The 22,388-nt window shown below is 34.6% G+C and overlaps 1 protein-coding gene across 1 annotated transcript in view; it reads left to right on the top strand.

Annotated features, from left to right (window-relative positions):
- CNTN1 (contactin 1) overlaps window positions 1-22,388 on the top strand; it is a 148,177-nt gene that overhangs the window by 79,329 nt on the left and 46,460 nt on the right. Inside the window, exons 15-18 of the mRNA XM_008704710.1 lie at window positions 4,223-4,372; window positions 13,300-13,370; window positions 18,387-18,621; window positions 21,072-21,175. Of these exons, the coding sequence (XP_008702932.1) occupies window positions 4,223-4,372; window positions 13,300-13,370; window positions 18,387-18,621; window positions 21,072-21,175 (560 nt within the window). The remainder of the gene's footprint in view (window positions 1-4,222; window positions 4,373-13,299; window positions 13,371-18,386; window positions 18,622-21,071; window positions 21,176-22,388) is intronic.

Consider the following 22,388-nt stretch of genomic DNA (forward strand, 5'->3'; position numbering starts at 1 on the left):
AGTGTGTCTCCTGCTCTGTATCCCTTTGATTGAGATTTACACTCATAACCAAAGCTAAGATTTAAATAACCATCAGATTAATATTCAGTGTGGTTTTTTTTTTCCTTTATAAAGAGAAGCCTCTGACAGGCACTAGAGAGTTAAGATCTGATTTTCCATATTGAAATTATCTGTAGGAAAAAATGGCCTGACTCCAAACTGACCCACTTGAAACTCAGGAACTTGAGACCCCAGTCCTGATTCCTAGCATTTGCCTCTGTTGTGCAAAGTACTCTCCTCTCTTTCTGACTCTAGGAATAATAAATGGGCTGCAAAGAACTTGGCTGAAGGGAGAGGACATAAAGTCCCTGTGCTTCTGACTGTTCTCCATTTGGCTTGGGCATGAATCTGCTTCCAAAGCAAAGCCGAACTCTGCTCCCAAACTCTCTATGTGGGTGGTTTTAGGAAAATAAAACATATCCTGAAGGAGGACTGAAGGAGGAGGGGGAAGATGGCATGGGGTAAAAATCCATTTATAAGGATATTTAGGGCCCAAATAAAAGAAATAAAAATGTATAATAGAGGTAAAACACAGTAGCAGTAGAGGAGAAAGGATCAACTCACGGTTAGAGTGGGAAAGGGATTAAGTGGATTGAGACAAGGTGTACCTTCTGACAAGATAATTTATGGGCTGAATATAGGCATAAGAGCCATACAGTGTTGGATATTTTGTGGTGGGGCAAGGTAAAGGAATGCCCTCCTTGTCTTTCACCGTAGCCTACATGATTCAGAGATGAAGGAGACTATAAAGTGATTGTGTACACAAGGCTGTGCTTCTTGCATTGTCTACTCAAAATAAGCATAACTTTTGTATTTATATTTTATTTATATTTGTTACAAATATTTAATAAGTAGTACCATTTGAAAAACACTATGCTAGGTATACGAGGCCCAGAGAAGTTCCAAAACATGTGTCAGAAGTAGAAAAAACATGTGTATGTCCACAAATGCACAAACAAGGGGGAGGCAGAAGAAATATTTTTAGTGTGGACTGCCTACTTCGAGATTGGAACTGAGAAAAAGTTAAAGAGAAAGTAAGCTTTTAAATCCTGTTCTCATTATGTGGTGTTCAAATGTCCTGCCTCAATCTGGAGGAAGGAAAATAGGCCAGATAGAAGAGCCACTTTTAATTCTAGATATATTTTTCTAAAATGAAAATGCTAGTCATTTTTATTTTTTGCTAAGTTATTCCTCCTTCTTACATAGATGGTAGGCATGTAATGGTAGGTATATAATACCCCCCTTTTTAGGGGGGTATTATAAATATATACCAAAACATGTTTGTTTTGGATATTTATATTCTTGTAAGTTCTGATGTGAATGTATATTAACAGGAATGATTATCATTGGTTTTATTCTAAAAGAGCACTTTTCATGCCTTTAGCAATCCTGGTAGAGAATATTTTCCTTAACTTACAGGTATCAAATTCTTTCCTAAACCATTCAGAAGGTACATTCTAGAAGTCCATCTTCCTACCATCCAATTCTTGTTTCCTCTTCTAGAAGAGTTGTTTGCATCCCCGAACCAATGGTTTCTCACTGGTATTTACCTTATGGTAGTGACTCCAAGGCTTTTTGCTTATTCTTTCTTTCTTCATCTCAGTCATTAAAATCAAAGGACTGACAACCTCACCTGCAATCCAAAGCCCACCACAAAAGGAGCCCTGTTGACTTTTCCTTCTTTACCTTTCACCATTCCTCCAAATATTTTCTGTGGTCAGTTATGATTTTCTACTCTTTGAACATACACCTGATCTTCCATTTATTTGGGGGTATTTTCATATTGGATCCTCGGATGTGTTCAAAATCAGTCTATCAGCTGCAGCTTCCACTGCACATCTATCTGGTTCTTCTTGTTTTGACCCAACCTATACTTGCCCATACCTGTCGACTGCCTAGCTGCTTAGAAAAACCTGAGGTAGACTTGACCATCATGAGAATACCATACCCTTGTCAAGAAAGACCCTTTGGAGTGCTTCCAACATTTCCATTCTTCAGGCATTTAAACAGTGCTGGGATTTGGCAGCATAGGAAAGAGGGGAGAGATTGGACTGCCTCCTTGAGCCTTCTACCATATGTTTTTACTTAGGCCCCCAAATTCATAAGATCACAAACTCTTAAATAGTTCCATCAGCTTCTGACTTTAAAACCCTGTATTAGTTTCCTAGGGCTGCCATAACAAATCGCTTGCTTAAAACAACTGAAATTTAGTCTCTCATAGTTCTGGAGGCCAGAATCCAGAACCAAGGTGTTGGCAAGTTTGCACCCTCTCCAAAGGCTCTAGGGAACAATTCATTTCTTACCTCTCCCATCTTATGGTGGCTCCAGATGATCCTTGGCTTGCGACCCCACAGCACTTCAACTTCTGCCTCTGTGGTCACTTTGCAACCTCCTGTTTTACATATTTCTCTCCTCTATGTTTCTCTCTCTCTTTTTTTTAAGATTTTATTTATTTATTTGACAGAGAGAGACAGCCAGAGAGAGAGGGAACACAAGCAGGGGGAGTGGGAGAGGAAGAAGTGGGCTCCTAGCGGAGGAGCCTGATGTGGGGCTCAATCCCAGAGCACCAGGATCACGCCCTGAGCCGAAGGCAGACGCTCAACAACTGCACCACCCAGGCACCCGTCCTCTATGTTTCTCTTATAAGGACACTTGTCACTGGATTTAGGGCCCACCTAGATAATCCAGCATGATCTTAACCCAAGATCTTTAACATAATTCCAGCCTTAAACTTGAAAGGTTATACAAAGACTATTTTCCCAATAAGTTACATTCACAGGTTCTAGTAATTTGGGCATAGATCAAACTTTTTGATAGGCACAATCCAACCCACTACTATAAAAGCCTCTCATCTCATAGGAGGCTCAACATTATTTGAAGGTCTCTAGAAGAGAAGAGGGGTCACCCTACCTAGTGCCACAACATCCAGCTGTGTTTTTTCCTTTTCTTTCTGAAGAGCCCTTTACAAACTAAAATTTCACCTTCCTTCCTCCAACTACCTGAAAGAAGTCCCTCGGTATATGAAGTAAGGCAAATTCTGATTTGGTGCGAGGGAAGGGTGGAAGATATAAGAAATAAAGAGGCGGAATCAAAACATGAGAAGGCAAAGCCTAACTTTTAATCAGAAAGTCAAAAATATATGTCAAATGTAAAGAACAAGTTCATAATAAAATAAGAGAATAGATGGCAAAATTAGTGTCCAGGAGAGTTAAAATTATGGTAGGGTGAGGCATGGCATGGTGTGATCCACAGAGGTATTTGTCCAAAGGCAGAAACTGGACACGGGGACCCTTAGTATTTATTATGGAGATGGGTACAGCATCTTGAAAAGCTATATATTCATGGTCTGCATTGACAGATAAAAATTCCCTAAATAATAAGATGATGAGGCATAGACAAGCCTGAAGGAACAAATTTTCCAAATAAGTGATGCACAAGTATTTACACGCATATGTGTGTGTAGGTTAGTTATTAAAAACACATGTGGAAATATTTTAAGAGAGCTTAAAATACTGGATAGTTCTGCCTTTGTTGTATGTTTTATCATATCTCAATGCATTAGGCAATCTTGGATCATATCCTACCCATAATTTATAATCTTTTTATTACTTAGAAGCATGAATTCTGAGAAGCACTTAATAAATCTTAATAAACTATCATAACATTTATTATCAATGCCCCCAAATAATTTGGGTAAAAATGTACAAAACCAACTAAAAAAGGGTATAAACATATAGGTGCACTAGTAATAAATCATTCACTACTCATATGCAACATCAGTGGCAGTCCATAAAATTTTTACTGCCCCAATTGTACTCTTGCCTCAGGAAATCTTTCTAGATTCTACTTTTAGAATACTGTTTCTTGCTATTCCAGGTGGAGCCCAGGGATTAGCAGCAAAAGCATGACCTGGGACCTTGATAGAAGTACAGAATTTCACTCCTCTGACCTTAGGCTTATAAAGTAGATGATTCATACACATATCACTTTTTCTAGTTTATTATTTATTTATGGTCTCTCTGTTTAGTCCCTTGAATTTAACATTTTGTCATTCCTAGTTTGTATTTTTATTTCAACTCAATGGAATGTGTGCCATTTTCTCAAAACAGTAAAATAAAAATGGAGGATCATAAAATTGATGTTGTCCAACTAATATTCTCTGTTTAATATTCATTTTGTTTAGATCCCCCAATCATTGAAGGAAATATGGAGGCAGCAAGAGCAGTGGATTTAATCCCATGGATGGAGTATGAATTTCGTGTGGTAGCAACCAATACATTGGGTATAGGAGAGCCCAGTATACCATCAAACAAAATTAAAACAGATGGTGCCGGTATGTTGAAGAAACTTTTTAAAATTTAAAAGGTTTATAAATAGAGTGCCACTTTAATATATAGTTGAATGTATTTCAAAATAAATAATGCTCTGAGGTAAGTGATTCATCTAAAAAAGGTGTATATGTGTGTATTGCACAGGTGTGTGTATTCTGTGTCAAGACAGTCAAAAATTAAAAAAAAAGAGGAAATATGAAGTTTAAGAATATTTTTACATAATTAATGTAAGGAAAGAGGTAAATAGAAATCACTCCATCTTCCACTAGGGACCCCTAAAATGAAGTTGGTACTTCGTATATAAACTTTCATGTAAATTCTGAATCTTAACCAGGCAGACTCTTAATTAAGCAGATCCTGTGATTCAGAAGGTTCACATTTTTGCATGTCACTCAAAGACATTTATAGCCGAGTGGCTGTGAGGTATGGTCAGGGAGGGTATGGTGGGGAGGGGGTAGAGAGAATGGGATGAGCACTTCTCAGACCTCTCCACTTGGGGAGTCCTAGCCTCTCCGAAATAGCTGTAATGTGTTCTTGTAATATGAGGTGTGACTATATTTGCTCTTTCATCACAGCTCAGCCTTGGATGTTCTTCCAACTTAGACTCACATTTTTATGCTAAATACCAAGTCCATTTAAATAGTCTTTCGTAGGAGAAGTACTCAGCTCTATTTTTCTTTTCCCCTGCATTACCAGGCAAAAATATTGTTCTGATTCTAATAATAGCTCTTTTTATTATTATTATTCCCTGTCTATGAAAATGAAAATGTTTTGTAGGCTCTCTGAGTTTATTTTTATTATGCCTTGCCAAAGTTCAGTGCTTTATTTGGGAGAAAAGATTTTAAAAGGGTGACAGACTGCTGTTAAAATTCTGCTATGATATCTTAATATCGCTAATCCACATTTCTGGCTTTTTCAATTTCTTGGACTAACATTTAAATAGAATGACGAACTCTAATGTCTTAGTTTTTAAAGCCAGGTTATTCACAGGACTGCCATCAATAAGCTCTCTTAAAGTTCCGTGTAGTTTACTACGTTATTTACCAGATACAAATGACGATTCTGTAATAAAGGAAGAAAATAAACACTGAAGTACTGATCCGCACTGCGTATTTTCACACATAGTTCAGTTGATTCTTATAATAATATTTGAAGGTAGGTAATACAGTTCAATGCACATTAATGGGTAGTAGACTCAGAGACAGTAAATAGTGTTGTAAATGTAACTCCTGCAAGGCTCAGTTCAAATCCAGATCTGTTTGACACTTCTCATATATTGAGTTTTCTCTCTTATAGCTGGTGTCTCAAGCAGGACTCTAAAAATGCCTGTTTATTAAAACCTTATTCATGCTCTAGTAAAAGTTTAGATTTCATCCTTAACTATGAAACTAGATATAGCTAAATACTAATTTTTTTTTTGTTCTGTTTTGGTATATCTACCCTTGAAATGAACACAAGTCTTCCTTTTCTCTACCTCACAGGAATCTCATTAGGATAGGGAGGTAATATAAGTTGAAGCTTTATAGAACACAGATACCAGATAGCCAGGATTCTTGGGTTTGGTTTTTAATATTAGTCTCTAGAGTCACTGATGTTTTTAATAGAAGCTTCTGTATGATGAACTGAACATAGTTGCCGTTTCTTGAAAGACAAAAATAAAAAGGAACATGGGCATGATCTGACTGGTGGTTTTAACCACATAATTTCATGCTGAGAGATCTTGCACTTGATTTGATTTAACAAGTATTCATTGTCAAAATGAAGTTGCAAAAATAAAATTTAATGATTATGTTTATGCCTAAGTAAACTTATTTTGGTTAAAAAACTATAGCATTCTTATTTCAAATATAGACCTTTTTTATTTTTTTAAAGATCTTATTCATTTATTCATGAGAGCCAGAGAGAGAGGCAGAGGGAGAAGCAGGCTCCTCGCAGAGCTGCATGTGGGACTCTATCCCAGGACCCTGGGATCACGACCTGAGCAGAAAGCAGACACTTAACCACCTGAGCCACCCAGGTGCCCTATAGGCCTTTTTTAAATCTCATTAAGCTTGATTAGCTTTCTGTGATCTCTCAACTAACATGATATAGAACTAAGACTTAATCTGAACACATTTTTTGAAGTACAAAATTCTTCATAGGGGAAGGAGGATACTTTCTCTGGCATTGATGATAGATGTAACCTTCCCCTCTCCTCCTCAGGAATTCAGATACCAACAATATCTTAATTATTTAATCTCAGAAAGTGACTGATTCAGTATACCTAGCTTGATCATCTGGAAAGAAATATTTCAAGATCTTTTTTTTTTTTTTAAACTCAAAGTAGAAATTATTAAACATGTTTTTAGGAATAACAACAAAAAGTGTCTAAGAGAAAGATTCAATCTGATTTTTGAATCTCAGTCTCTGAATATAATTTATATTTACTATCATATTTAGAAGATACATGTTTTTTGACATACTTATCACCAACAATTTGTATGTAACTCTGAAGACTTTTCAAACTCAGGGTCTTCTTACCCTTAGAAATGCTGGGAAAAATTTGTTTTAGGTATCAAACCTAAAATGTTGGCAGGATTGTTTCTTTCAACCAACAAATTTTTGGTATCACCTTTTTTAAGCATTGCCTTTTACATTGTATTTGCTCAAATGGTATTTTGTAAGTGAATTAATTCTGTAGTGTGCTTAGAATATAACTTCCTTTGAAAGCCTTCAAAGCCAAAACCAACGAACAGACCTACAAAGTGATAACAGTCTTGGTCCCAATGCCAGGTACAGCCCTCTAGTGATATAATGAGATGATTCATTCCTTTCTATTGTGAAAAAATAACTCCTGTAACTTCTAACACATTTGTTAATCTTTCATAAGAAAAATTGTAGGGTCTTGTATTAATCAACTTTATGGCTACCAGCATTTCAGCACTTGCTATATATTATCAGACAGGGTGCTAAGCTTTCTATTTGCATTGCTCCACTTAACTCCCACAATAACTTCATGAAACTGGTATTATTATTCCTAATTTTACAGACAAGGAAGTTAAGATTACAACCTAGCTAATGTGAAGCAGAGCTGGGATTCAAATCCAGGGCTTTCTAATTCTAAAAGCTATGTTCCTAAACCACTAACTAAAAGGACAGTGTGCACTATTGAAGTTCCAGGACACTGGAACACTATTTCAGTAGAATTTTGGTGCCATCATTTAAAACCTTTGATTAGAGGCAGATTATTTAACCTCTCTGAGCCTCGGTTTTCTCATTTCTAAATGGAAATCATTTATTCTATGATATTATTTTTTGTGATTAAAAAACATGTAAGGAAAGCAATTAGTACTTTTAGTGCATAATATTTGCGGAATAAAATTTATTTATTATGCTGCTAATTCTCATTTTAAACTTTAATATGCTAATAAGAAAATATTGTCTACTCTGTAATTGATCACCTCATTTGGCACTATATTTCCATTTTTTAAATAAGCCTAGAGAATCGTAATTTCATGGAATTTCTAATCGGCTTAGAGAAAGAATTTTATATATTTAATTACAATAAAATTCAACAGAATATCTCTTTAAATGTTGTTTTTCTTTTCATCCTGCTTTTTAAAAATTTAATATGCATAAAATTGGACATTTACATTGCTCATTCTTACCAAAAAAAAATACTTTTTAAAACAAGGGGATGTTTGTCTTGTCATGTACCATTATAACAACTCTGTAAGAGATGCCAGCATATGTTATGTGGGATAAAGGCTGGTTCCCATTTGATGGAAAGGTTGCCCCTGCACCTCATTATGCTAACTGAAAGACACAACATTATCTAATGCAGCACATGCCCTTATCTGTCCAATTACTTAATGTTAAGATCGCATTGCACAGTTGCATATATTCTTTGGATTCAGACAAGTGCATTATAAAATGGATGGTCCCAAATGAAGAATTAGAAGATGTGTTTGTAATTCATTGTAACCCGTTTAATTTTGACTGTAAGAAAGAGATAACAAAAGCATCCTTCAAAGTAATGTGCCATTATAAGACATACCCCCATAGCTAATGGATCTGCAGGTGCAGTTGGTAAGTCGATATCCTAAAATGGTGCATCTGAGTTTGTTTTGACAGCTTTGGCATTTATTTGTGCCAGATCAACGTAAGAAGGAAAAGAGAAAAAAAAAATAGTACAAGAATCAGCACTTTCATCCTTTGTACAGAGTTTTAATTTCATGTCTAATGAAGCTGTTCTGCTCTTTTATTTAGTTTTATTTTTAATTTTTAGCTGTATTTTATAAAATGAGAAATGGTGCTAAGAGCATAATTTGTAGCTAGCAAGGTACTGTTAAATTTAGTTGCTATCATTAGTAATAAAAGAGATAAATCTTTTTTAAAAAGTAGCAAGAAGTATAGGTTTTTCAGCCACGAGGAGGCCTGTGTTAAGCTTTAGCTTCTCTGCACGTCAGCAGTGTGACCTGGTTAGAGCTAAGTCACTTCTTTTGCAATTCATTTGCCTTCCCTGTCAAAAGAGGATAATGCTACTTCTCTGTATACTTATTTCAAAGTGCTGATCTGAGTATCCAGTTAGGTGTGGTATGTAAAAATCATTTCTGTGTTCTAGATGCATCTTTTATTAAGCTCAGCGTCTTCATTCAGTCAGCAAACTCTCACAAATTGGGAATATTTAATACATTGAATTAAAACTGGTTGTGCATATTTACTTGTTGCTGTATTAAAGAAAATGCATCATCAGGCCTGGAATCAAGATTCTATTTACGTTGCTATCTTTCGTGCTACAAAGTTATTTGTAGAAGAAAAAGGGAGGAACAGGAAGGGTAAGATGGTGGTTCTGGCAGTTGGGTATTCATAGAGGAGGATGAAAAGAAAAGCAGTGATCAAAGCCACAGTGATATTTGCACATTATAGATTTAGAAGAACCCATTATCAATTGTAGTTTGTTTTGTTTGAAAACAAAGTTCACATGTGCATTAAATTCTTTTATTTTTAATACACTGAGAGAGACTGACAAATAGTGCATAATTGGTTTGAGTCTTTCGTAATAATTTTACTGTGCATTATGATTACTTCAGTTTGTAGCATTCTTTTCTGCCCATCCAGCATTTCCTCAGGTGACTTATTTGTAGACTATCATTCTGTTGAGCAGTTAACAAATTTACTCTGTACCACCATTTAAAATTCCTGTTTAAGGGGCGCCTGGGTGGTACAGCGGTTAAGCATCTGCCTTCGGCTCAGGGCGCGATCCCGGCGTTATGGGATCGAGCCCCACATCAGGCTCCTCCCCTGGGAGCCTGCTTCTTCCTCTCCCACTCCCCCTGCTTGTGTTCCCTCTCTCTCCCTCTCTCGCTGGCTGTCTCTATCTCTGTCGAATAAATAAATAAAATCTTAAAAAAAAAAAAAAGGAACACATTTAAAATAAAATAAAATAAAATTCCTGTTTAAGATCAAAGCCTAGATTAATAAACAGACCTACAATTTCAGCTTGATAAGACCCTAAGACATGAGTATTTTTGTGAACTATCTTGGACCCTGTATGGTTTTTACCTGCTATGGAAAGAACATCAGTTTAACATGGTAGATGCATGAGGAATGTTAGCAATCTGCTCCACCAGCAGAACAGGAGATCATAAGCGTTACGAATAACTACTCTCATTTGAATATCCAAATATTATGCAGTTAATTTGATTTTGTCAACAACTAATCAGAAAGAGTATATATTTAAAAGTAGAATAAAAGCAGATGTTGGACATTAATGTGTACTTTAATTCCTTTCGCGTTCTAGAATCTAGAGCATTCCGTTTATAACCATTTGAATCTCTTCCTAAAAATTTGGTTTTAAATCACAGTGAAATTTTGATGCAAATTAAAGTGAAAGGTTACATTCATGGTAACATTATTCTGTAAAAATGGCTGTACAAGTTAAGCAATAATTAATAAGAACTAAGTAGTCAACAGTTTATTTTGGGTCAGGGGCCTGTCTTCACATATTCCATGATTTTCACAGTTTAGAATTTGTTGTAAACCAATCTTTATACTGTTAAATAAAACACCAAAGCTCAAATAGGTGTTTATATATATGCAAATTATCTAAGCTTCCAAATCTAAAAGTAAAATTGTCTTTGTTTTTATAAACTGAAAGAATAATTATGGCATTGACTTAATTTTCTTTTTAAATAATTTTTAGTTCTGTGATTGAAATACAGAAGCACTCTTCTTCTTTTTTTTTTTTAAGATTTTATTTATTTATTCAACAGAGATAGAGACAGCCAGCGAGAGAGGGAACACAAGCAGGGGGAGTGGGAGAGGAAGAAGCAGGCTCCCAGCAGAGGAGCCTGATGTGGGGCTTGATCCCATAACGCCAGGATCACACCCTGAGCTGAAGGCAGACGCTTAACTGCTGTGCCACCCAGGCACCCCCAGAAGCACTCTTCTAAAGCTCATTAGGGAATCACTGTTAGACTGAACTCATGGCAGAAGGGCAAATATAAAAAACTCACTCTGTTTAACCTTTCCCAGTAAAATAATATATTGTTTATTCATGATTAATTCAATAATTTTGTATTTTTCCTAAGTATTTTATTAAAATCTTTTAAATGATTTATAGTTAAAAGGAAGTTTAGTTCACTGTTAAATTACTTTGGATCCGAAAGTTGAATAAGCCTGCCTTGTGCTTAGAGTGATTTACTTCCCTGAAAGAAATCATGATTTGCCCAAGTTTTCCTGATCACGCAAGGCTGAATGCAAACATAGAGCACCTAGGTGCTCAGATTCTTGTCAGATATGTAGGTTATATTTCAATTCGACCTATGAAAAAAATGTCCCATAGCTGCTAAAGCTACAACTGAACATTCAAAGCTAAATGGAGGATATTAAGTCAATAATTAACCCAAGGTACGAAACATTCTATTAGGAAGTACAGTACCTTTATTACTGTATTAACATTATGAGCTCAGTGAATAATCTTTGAAGAGCAGGTCAATCTCGACTGACTTACTGAAGCATGTTAAAAGAGCTTAAAATAAACATTATGAAATGGAAAAAAATATTCAATCTAACATAAACATATTCCATTTTTAGCTCTGTTCTAAATAAAGAGGCTAATATTGATTATAGTGAAAGGGATTACAGTGAAATGTTTTGGCAAATAATACTTCACCTGATGAAAGCAGTATTTGATTCAACAAATTACAGTATAATAAATTATTCTAGAGTTATTTTTGAAATTATTTGCCTGTGACCATAATAGAGTTAAACACACAAAATTTGATTTATTCATTGATTATAAAACAGCATGTTCTTTGTTTCTTGTAGCATGTAGAGTTTTAACTTCAGAATATGAATTATGGGGTTTAAAGGGTTTCCAAGAGTTATTTTAATGTCCAGCCTTCTATATGCATTTTATCTAAAGTGGTACAATTATCTTTTAACACCTCTGTGCACTCAATTTTTATTTCTAACACTTATGTGGTGACAGTTGAATAGTAAAGTAAAATCTCTCAAATTCATATTAATTCTTAATCAGAAATGGAAATCATCATATGGTTTATAGACATAAAGAAACCCATACATGTTTATTTCTGTGCAATTAATGTGCATTATTCAACAAAGAATTTGCATGGTTAACATAGGGGAAGTTGTAAAGTATTTATTCTTGAATCACAATTATTTGTTGGGATCTGCAGCTTAGGGAATGGATGCATTGCTTTGAGCACTCTGAGGAAGGTGTGGCTATTTCCTATTGGGAAAGATCTGGGGAATCAAGGAATAACTCATCTTTCATATGTTCTTTAAAATGTTAACAGATCTGGGAATATCTCAGACTGAGCCACAACAGTTGTATGTAAAAACACAGACCATTCATGTAGCTGAGTAGCTGATCTCTAACTGCCTCCGGTGCAAGACAAACTATGCTTTATCTGTACAACTCCAGTTAGATGCAAATCCAATAAGACACAGCATACAATAAGATACAGGATGCAAATCTGATAAGATATAGTGACTATCCTGAAGAACTTTCAAGGAGAGAGAATAATGGGGAAAAAGCAAAAACAAAGAAGAGGCCATTGGACTTGGCAGTTGGAAGCAATTTTGTCATTTTTGAGAGAGTGATTTCAGTAATATAAAGAAGTAGAAAACAGATTATGGATTGTTAAGAAGTGGTTAGTGAGTGAAGTACAGAAAATAGCCATATATCAGTTCTTCTTTGCTGTTCAGTGACAGGAAAGTGATGACATGGAGGGTAAGTGGAAGGCAATATTACAGATAATTTTTAAAGATGGAGAGACTGCAGAGTAGAATCCAATAGAATGACTGAAAACTGAAGGATGGTATAAGAAGATAAGAGTATGGGAGAGTTGGAGTCCCTGATGTGGCAAGAATCTAGAAGAGATTTAGGAACTGGAAGTGAGTACCAGCAACGATATTAGATCTCTAATACTTCCAGATATTTTCAGGTAACATTATCCAATGTTAGTGAAGAGGCACTCTTTAACAGTTATTTGTAAATTAAAGCATAAAACTAACACCACAACAGTAAATTATTAGAAGGTCATATGGTTGAAAAGTAAGAGCTGTGAAATATTTTCCCAACAAAGGGGATCTAATCTTTCAAAATCATATTAAATGAAAGGACAGATGGGGGGAAAAAAGGATGTGTGTGGGAGGAGGACAAATTTGCTTTGTTACCCCTTGCTGAAGAAAATCCATACTCTCCTATGGCACTGAATCAATATTTGTCTTGGCAGTAAAACATATTATATACAGACTACAGCTATTGTGAGCCATTGTTATTATAATGTGTGGATCCTGTGTGCAGCTTGTCTCTCCTAGTGAAAGAAAAAATTCATGGTTTTTGTAGTGAATAACTGTAGTACCAGAAAATAAATACATAACCTCATTTTTCATTGTTTCATTTGTTTGTTTGTTTCAGCACCTAATGTGGCTCCTTCAGATGTCGGAGGTGGGGGTGGAAGCAACAGAGAGCTGACCATAACATGGGTGGTAAGTATCAATAAGTTGCATATAGTAGAGGCTGCTTTACTGACACTTAATCTCAAATCCATTTTGTTTCCTGAAATAAATGGAAACAAAAGACATTGCCCAGGGTTAACTGTTTTTGTTTTGTTTAAATATAATAAGTAAAATTCTAATGGGCAATTAGGGAAATTATCAACAAGTAGAAGAAACTGTGAGTTCACCAGAGATTTCAATGTAGGGTTTTTTCTCCATCAAGTGAGTACAAAGAGAAATTGAAGTTTAAATGGAAAGTAATCCAATCTTATTCCACATATGGTTGTTATTTACATTCATTTGTTGATTTATATCTTAACTGAGTCAAACGCTTTCTAGTGAGTGTACATTGACCACGTTTATTCATGTCAAGATAGAATTAGAGGCCAAGGATATTGGCTGTCGATTTGTTTTCTTTTCATTACCATATCTACCACCTTTTCTTGATTTATTATAATTACCTGGAGAAAAGTAGGAATTTTGTGGTTTATATAGGAATAATATAAAAATTATTGCTGTTATTTTTGGTGAAACAAATTTTTTACAATGTGTTTTAATTTAAGTAAAATTAGAACTTTATTTTCTAAAAGAAAATTACAAAGGAATGCCCTTTATAACCATAAATGTAAAACTTAACAAAATGTTGGCAAATTAAATCCAGCAAAATACTAACAGAGTGATACATGATGATGAACTGGTTTATCCCAGAAATGCAAAGATGGTTTCACATTCACAAATCAATTAATATTATTCATTATGTTGGCACACTAAAGGAATGAAACCATACAATCTTCTCAGTAGATCCTCATTCATAATTAAAACTTATTCATGATTTAAAAAAATTCTAAGTAAACTAGAAATAGAAGGAAATTTCCTACACCTAATAAAGGGTATTTATGAAAAATCTCACAGTTAATAAAAATGCTCAGTGGTGACAGGGTAAATGTTTTCCTTCTAAGTTTGGACACAGGGCAAAGATATCCCCTCTTAATGTTGTAATGGAGGCCCTAGCCAGTGAAATAGGGCAAGAAAATGAAATAAAGAACACAATGTGTGTTAGTGCAGAAAATTGTAAAGAACCTATAAGCAACTATTAGAACTAATAAGCACATTTTAAAATGTTGCAGTATACCTGGTCAATATTCTAAAGCCAGGGGCGCCTGGGTGGCACAGCGGTTAAGCGTCTGCCTTTGGCTCAGGGCGTGATCCCGGCGTTCTGGGATCGAGCCCCACATCAGGCTCCTCCACTATGAGCCTGCTTCTTCCTCTCCCACTCCCCCTGCCTGTGTTCCCTCTCTCGCTGGCTGTCTCTATCTCTGTCGAATAAATAAATAAAATATTTAAAAAAAAAATTCTAAAGCCAATTGTTCTTTTATATTTTATTGGTTTGCTGCTAATAAAACTTAAAACAAAAACAAAAAAACAAAATTGCAAGATTTATACTACATGAATTCAGAATTTATTAAAGCTACATCAATTAAGACAGTGTGATACTGGCATAAGGACTGATAGATATCAATGAAATAGAGAGCCCAGAAATAGACTCACACTCATATAAACAATTAATTTGCAAAAAGGCACCAAAGCAATACATCAGGAGCAAAGAAAAACTTTTCAATGGAAGATACTAGAATAATTGGATATTCAACTGGAAAATGTTTATCCAAAAGGAACCTGAATGTTCTTCAGCATTGTTTTTGTCCAATACACTGAACTGATGGACTAGTCCTTTTCTATTTACACATTAGTAACATATTATCAGTGAGTCAAAAATACTATTTATTATGGTAATATTTCTGCTGCAGGGGTACTATTTTTTTGTTTTGTAAAAATAATTTTTTAAGTTAGAAAGCAACAGGTTTTTTATTGATAGCTCCAGTATTAAAGTATAAAGTAAACAAAAATTACCCATGATCACACAACCCAGAAATCACCCAATTTGACATTTTGGGGTGGTCTTTCTAGTCTTCTACATATAAAGCCATAAAATTTGTGTAATGCATTTTTAAACTTAAAATTATTTTGCATGTAATTTTCTTTTTGTAAGACTTCTTGAGATTTTATAATTTTTATTACTTTTAATTTTTAATTATTATATTATATATTATATATTATATTATTTTGTTTTCATGGAATATGACAATATAACTTTCATGTCAACATATTTTCATGACATCTGTAATTGATTTTCAAAAGACAAATTTTAACTGTAAGCTTTATCCAACTTGCACTTCTAATAGACATTTATTTCTGGAGTATCTGCCAAGCTCATAATGACTTTTATTCTGTGGAAATTGTTCATTCCACTATCCCCTATCCAAAATGTAACTTTACTTAAGGGGGAGAAAGAAAGAAAGAAAGAAAGAAAGAAAGAAAGAAAGAAAGAAAGAAAGAAAGAGAAAGAGAGAGAGAGAGAGAGAAAGAAAGAAAGAAATGCACAATGCACAAGCAAGAATAAATTACTAAAATTATTATTTTTTTCTTAAATGCATGTCAGATTTTACCTGGCTTGCTATGGCTTACTGTGAAGTTCCTATGCAAAAATAGATCCTGGATGTTAAGGGATCCATTGGCCTAAAAGATTAAACAAACATTCTGATTGCAGTTGTTTTGCACTCATCGTGGTATGGTAACCCAATTTTAATTTATAACATTTTCTCTGGACATTCAAACCCCAAACACTTAGTTAAAAAAAAACTTCTGTATTGGCACCTGTTTGTTTGTTTGTTTGTTTGTTTTGAGGGAGAGAGAGAGCACACACATGCATGCGTGTGCAAGAGCAGGGAGAAGGCAGGGGTGGGGAGAGGTAGAAGGAGAGAAAGAATCTTAAGCAGGCTCTATGCCCAGTGCAGAGCCCATTGCCAGCTCCATCTCAAGACCCTGAGATCATGACCTGAGCTGAAATCAGAGTTGGTAGTTCAACAGACCGTCTGAGCCACCCAAGTACCCTCAGCACCTGTTTGTAAATTGGAGTTTGCTTTTGCACTTGAAACTTACTTTGATCACCATTGTAATCTATTATATATATCTGTCTCAGAAGTCACTTAAGGGACTTGTTGTTGAAGCATCCAAAACATGTTGTTAATTTTTTATGACCCATAGAGGAGTTCTGTGTCAGAGACTCTAATGTCTAAAAAACTCTGCATTTCAGCTGGATATTTGAAGTGAGAGATTGGTGGTAGAGAAGGCTGTGATAGTACAAACTTGTCTGAATTAGTTGACATTTACTTAGGTAACATGTTTATATAGCTCCATGTACCCATTAAATATTTTTAGTGTTTAATCACTGCAGATAATCAAAGAGCACAACCTAGACTCCAAAGGATTTTGAGAAGTGCAGAAAAAATAACAGGTTTTAATCTTTGTAAAAATCAAATTGATTTCTATAAGTGGAGATTTAGTAAAAATTGACTTCACTCAGTGCTCTGTAGTCATATCTTATTCTTGGCATTTAAGTTACATTCTTAAATAAGATTTAGAAATAAAATGTTGAATCTCAACTTATTTAATTTGTAAGTTTTAGTGTCAGTGTAACATACGTAAGTGCAGTTATTAGGAAAATTAGAATGCTTTACTCTTTTATATGTGGCTTGATTTTTTTTTTAACTCAGTAGGTATCTGTTTCAGAATAAGATGGGGAACTTATCAAAAATTCATAATTAGAAAGCCTATTCTAAAAATTTTAAATCAAGTCTCTGGGGATATATAGCCTGAGAATAATTATTTTTTTCCCAGTTTTATTTTTATTTGAATTTTTTCCCCACTCTCATTAGGGTTTGAAAACTCTGTAGCTGATCCTGGTATACTCTAAATTGCAAAAACTAGGGTGATAACTATCAATAAGAAAAATATTTAAACTACTGTAGAAACATTATATTTTCTAATAATGTAAAAAAAATCAAAATTTGTGCATCCTTGGGATGATGCTTTAGGATTTACATTTCTATACCATCATGTTTAACATAAGTAAATTCCAGCAACTTTACTTCAAGATTTACTTGAAGTATATTTACTTCAAGATTTTTCCTCATGATAACTTAACTTTGATTTTTCCAGTGAAAAAGTAAATATGCAATTTGCCTATTTATCTTTTTGACTAAAAAAGACTAAACGATGAGTGTTTACTAGAAGTAGCTTTGCCATTATTTATAAATAATGAGTTGTTAAAGCTGACATGAACTTCTTTATTGGGTAGTTGACATGTATAATAATAAGAAACTCAGAAAACAGTGCGAGACAGAGCACTTTCTTCAATACCGTGTCAGACAGGGGCCCCCAGCCAGCCTGCTACAAATGAGGGCAGTTATCATCTCTTCCTTCACCTTTTCTCTTTTTCCTTCTGACCAGTTTCCACTGTTTCATTATAAGACAGATATTCTAGAGTCTTGTCTAACTCTCTTACCATTGTATTTCAACTCTAAAGAAATTAATTTACTCATCCATTAATATTTCTTGAGGCTTTGTTCTAGGTTCTAGGGATAAAGATAAATGAAATTCACAGAAACTCTGACGTCATGAAACATATTCTAGTAATTGAGAGAGAAAATGACATGGATAAGTAAGTCTAATATACAGTGTGGATCATGGTAGTGTTAGAAGAAAACAAAGTAGGGAGGTGGGATATGGATATTGTGGAAAGAGTCTTGAAATGGCAGATTCTGTGGACAGGGACAAGTAAACAATTTTTACCTCAAGAAAGTGAGGGAAGGGGCCTTCTGTTGTATGGAAGCTCATCCTAGGCAGAAGGCGTTGAATTTAAAAAGGCCCAGAGAGGGAGCACCCCCTGAGATATTCTAAGAAGAGCATCCTTGGTAAGTGAAGTCATCACTTGTTTGAACATGTTTTCGCCCTGGCATTTTCAGGCAGCACGAATTTAGGAAAACGTTTTTTTAAAGTACATTTTAAAAAAGAATATGCTTCTCTGTGTATCGTTATTATTATTTGCATTGAATTTCCCTCTACTAACTGTATTGTTTAAACCTATTTAACATTTCAATTTCTATGTAGCCTTTGTCAAGAGAATACCACTACGGCAACAATTTTGGTTACATAGTGGCATTTAAGCCCTTTGATGGGGAAGAATGGAAAAAAGTTACAGTTACTAATCCAGATACTGGCCGCTATGTCCATAAAGATGAGACCATGCGCCCGTCTACTGCATTTCAAGTTAAAGTTAAGGCCTTTAACAACAAAGGAGATGGACCTTACAGCCTCACAGCAGTCATTAATTCAGCACAAGATGGTAAGTAAAAGAAAGCCCTTAATAATATGATGAAGGAGGGGAGAAGCCTAATCCATTGGTAGTCATTTTGTTTGCTGCCTCTTGTAACTTACTAAGATCTTTTCATAGTACTAGGCATTTAGTAATTGAGTATTACTTTAATCCAAATGAAAATGTCACTCTGTCCATTTAAAGACAAGAATGCTTCCAAAATCGTTTTCATCGTTTAGATCATGTCCATGATAGTTAGGAAACCTCCACTAAAATAATTGGCCTAGACAGCTGTTCCCGGCCTCTTGATTTTAATGTGGAAGTCAGAAATTCTCCATACTTGATTGGAACCTCGGTGTGTCTGTGCGTTCACAACATTCACCGCTTATACATTACTTAACATAACTATTTTTGGCAGTAAAATTTCCCCTTTTTAACAGCAAAATTGTGTAATTACAGCATTTATGTAACTTTTTGGTCATTTGTAATGCTGAAATTTTATTAAAGGGAATCTACATAATTCTATAACAAAGGAGTCAGAAAAGCAGTTGAACTTTTTTCTTGGAAAAGGCAAAATTTGTCTGGAAGACTATTTAGGGGGTAAATATATAGATACTGGCTCTGTTTTTCTAGAAACTTTAACTGATCTGAGCATGCTCCTAAAGGACTCTATAGATCTATGCTAAATAATATATAGCTTTAGATTACACATAATGACATTGATTTCTGTGATTTCTATTTAAGCTACTGTGCTTTTTATTATGATTTTCCTATTTAAAGAAAGATAAGACCTCCCTATTTTTTTAAGATCGCTTCATTATATCTCCATATTCATGGGCACTGTGTAATTATTAATGGCTAGAAAAGCAAATAGGGATTTCTTTGCCTTCTGACCTAATACATTTGTCCTTGGCCAAGTTCTCTTTGCACATGTACAAGAAGCACAAATAGAAGAGTGTGAAGAGAAAAACACTCTATTCATTTACCGTTTGCACTATTTTTACTTCAAAATAAACAATTAGCTATCCCATAGAACTCATATATACTCTCCAGTCATGGAGTTACTAGTTTTCATATTCATTAAAAATTTAATGTGCATTCAAATTATTCCATGGTCTTTATTGACAACACACACATGAAAGGAACCCTATATGTATATATGAATATATATGTGTGTAGGTACACACACACACACACACTTTTTAAGTTAGTTAACTAAATATATAGAAAGAATAAAAATAGAAATTATTTAAGTTTATAATCAATTCAGGACTTTTTAGTCCCAAGTAATAAATCTTACATTCTCTGTGCTTATTCTGATTCAGCGGAAATACGATAACTTGACTCAATGTTACCAGTTTGAACAATGTGAGTACATCTCACGGAGGAAATGAAAGTAAAAAGCATTTTACAAGTTATCTTCTCACCCAATATCAATTTTTTATTGTTTTATTTGATGCTAAAGTAGTCAGGCGAAAGGCCATGCTTGTCATCTCTTTAGTCATGGCCATCTGCATTTAATTATATTTCTTTCCTAAATGTTTCATGGGTCTCATAAAACCTGCATGTGCTGAAACTTGTATAAGTGTTCATCTTCTCTTTTACTGCTAAGAAATCAATCATAGTGCTACACGTTTACCTTGATTTAGAAAGGCAAGAGTGCTCATGTGCAGGACATTTTTAACATAAAAGAGGATTATGGCTTGTTAATAAAAGACAATAAAAATTGATCATTCTTGCTTAAAGATTTTCTTAGTTTCTTTGTGTAATTTTCACAGGGATGTAAATTACTTTTTTTCACTGAACAGAGGCCTTTTTGATACATACTTGACTTGATGCCCAGTTGGAAGATTAGACTTATAAAAGCTTTGCTGAGCCCAAAAAGCAGTGGATGTCACAACTTGCTTCTAAACCCAAAAAACTGTGCATAAAAGAGAAAGAAGAAAGTATCTCTACATAGTATCTTTAGCTCATGTAAATACAAAGTATGAGAAAATTGAAAATTAATTGTAATGAACAATGTTTTATAATTAACACCAAATTTCCTATTTTTGATGATGTAGTTGATAAGCTAATAATAATAATTTAATCTACATCCATGGGCTTTCTTAAGCAGATTAGTTGGAAGAAATGCAAAAAAGAATTAGTACAGTTCTTGCTCACAGATATTGGAGAAATCCATGAAGCTTTCCATATTTTTTTAAAAGTGTGTCTGTATATGGGTATGTACAAGTGTATAAGTCTATAGTAACATTCCTGTAGATGTGTGCATATATCATTGATGACCATGAAATAAAGTAATAGTGGTAAAACTGGAGAAAAAGATAATAAAATTGTTGGACTTATTTTATTTTACAAATATGAAAACTACTTGAAAATATTAAAATACAGTTTAATCTATTCATTCAGCGAATGGTGCTATTTGAATTTTGTTATATAAGCATCTTATTTAAAAATATAATGTTCTCATCAAATTTCAGCTCCCAGTGAAGCCCCAACAGAAGTAGGTGTAAAAGTCTTATCATCTTCTGAAATATCTGTTCATTGGGAGCATGTTGTAGAAAAAATTGTGGAAAGCTATCAGGTGAGTTCAATTCTTATCAAACTATATACATTTATTCATAAGTATATTAGCATAAGTTTTCAAATATGTTACATCTTTCAGTCTTCTGTAGCCATTGATTTATGTGGCAACCAACACTATAATCTGTTTTTAATATGTTAGGCATTTATGAGCTAATTGTGAAGAGTAAGGCAGAGGTTCCTAACTGACTTACCCAGGAGAGAAGTAGAGTCCTGTGCATTCACAAACAGCCAAAATAAAAATGAAGGTAATAACACTCATGGTTAGACAAGACCTTTTGAGACATTCTCATAAAATGCTGGTGAATTTTAAGTTTTTTGGAAATCATTTAGGTAATTTATAAAAGCATCCTTAAAATGTTTATTCTATTTGTCTCAATAGTTCCACTTCTAAAAGTCCCTATAAAGAAAGTAACTATAAAATATGCCAAATATGTGTCTCATAAAATAGACACATATTTTCATAAGGGATCCTTCATAACATCACAAATATGTGATCTTATGAAGGTAGAAAATTGGTAACATTCAAAATATCCCAAAGAAAACTTCCCTTGATTGGAGTCTTTAAAGACCAGTAGGAATAACCAGATAGAAAGGGGAGGATTTGTATTAAAGGGAAAAAGACCTGGAAAATGGAAGCTGGAATGATAGTTGGGGTCTTTAATACGATGCTAGCAAAATTTAGATGTGATTATGCAGGGGAAGTGAAATCATCTGGTATTTCTAAGCACAAAGAGTGAAAAGTAAGAAGAATTGGCATCATCCTGTCTTTGCAGATGAGCAAATGGATGCCAGAGATTCAACAACTTGCCTCAGCACAAATTAAGTGTCAAAGCAGTATCTAAAACTCAGCGTTTCTGAGTCACAGTTCAGGGCTTTATGCCAAACCACACATTCCTGCCTGTTTTAGGCAGTGAATGGACAGTGAGGGCCCTTCTGAAGCCACAGGCAGTGAGCTGCCCACCCAATCAGCTAGCCCTCTCAATTCTGGTGCTCTCCCTTCTTCATCTGTCCATATAATATTAGCTCCTCTGGGGCAGGATTTTGTCTGCTTTCCTCTCAGTGCCAAGAACAGTGCTGGGCACAGAGTAAACACTAAACAGATACTGAGGGCTGATAGTGATACTCAAGTATGATCAAATCAAGTGTTACAATCTGACCTTCTTAAAGCCATGTTTCTGAGATGTAACCACAAAACCAACCCGAGGTTTAAG

Source organism: Ursus maritimus, unplaced genomic scaffold (genome assembly GCF_017311325.1).
Source record: "Ursus maritimus isolate PB19 unplaced genomic scaffold, ASM1731132v1 scaffold_26, whole genome shotgun sequence".
Taxonomy (NCBI): Eukaryota; Metazoa; Chordata; class Mammalia; order Carnivora; family Ursidae; genus Ursus; species Ursus maritimus.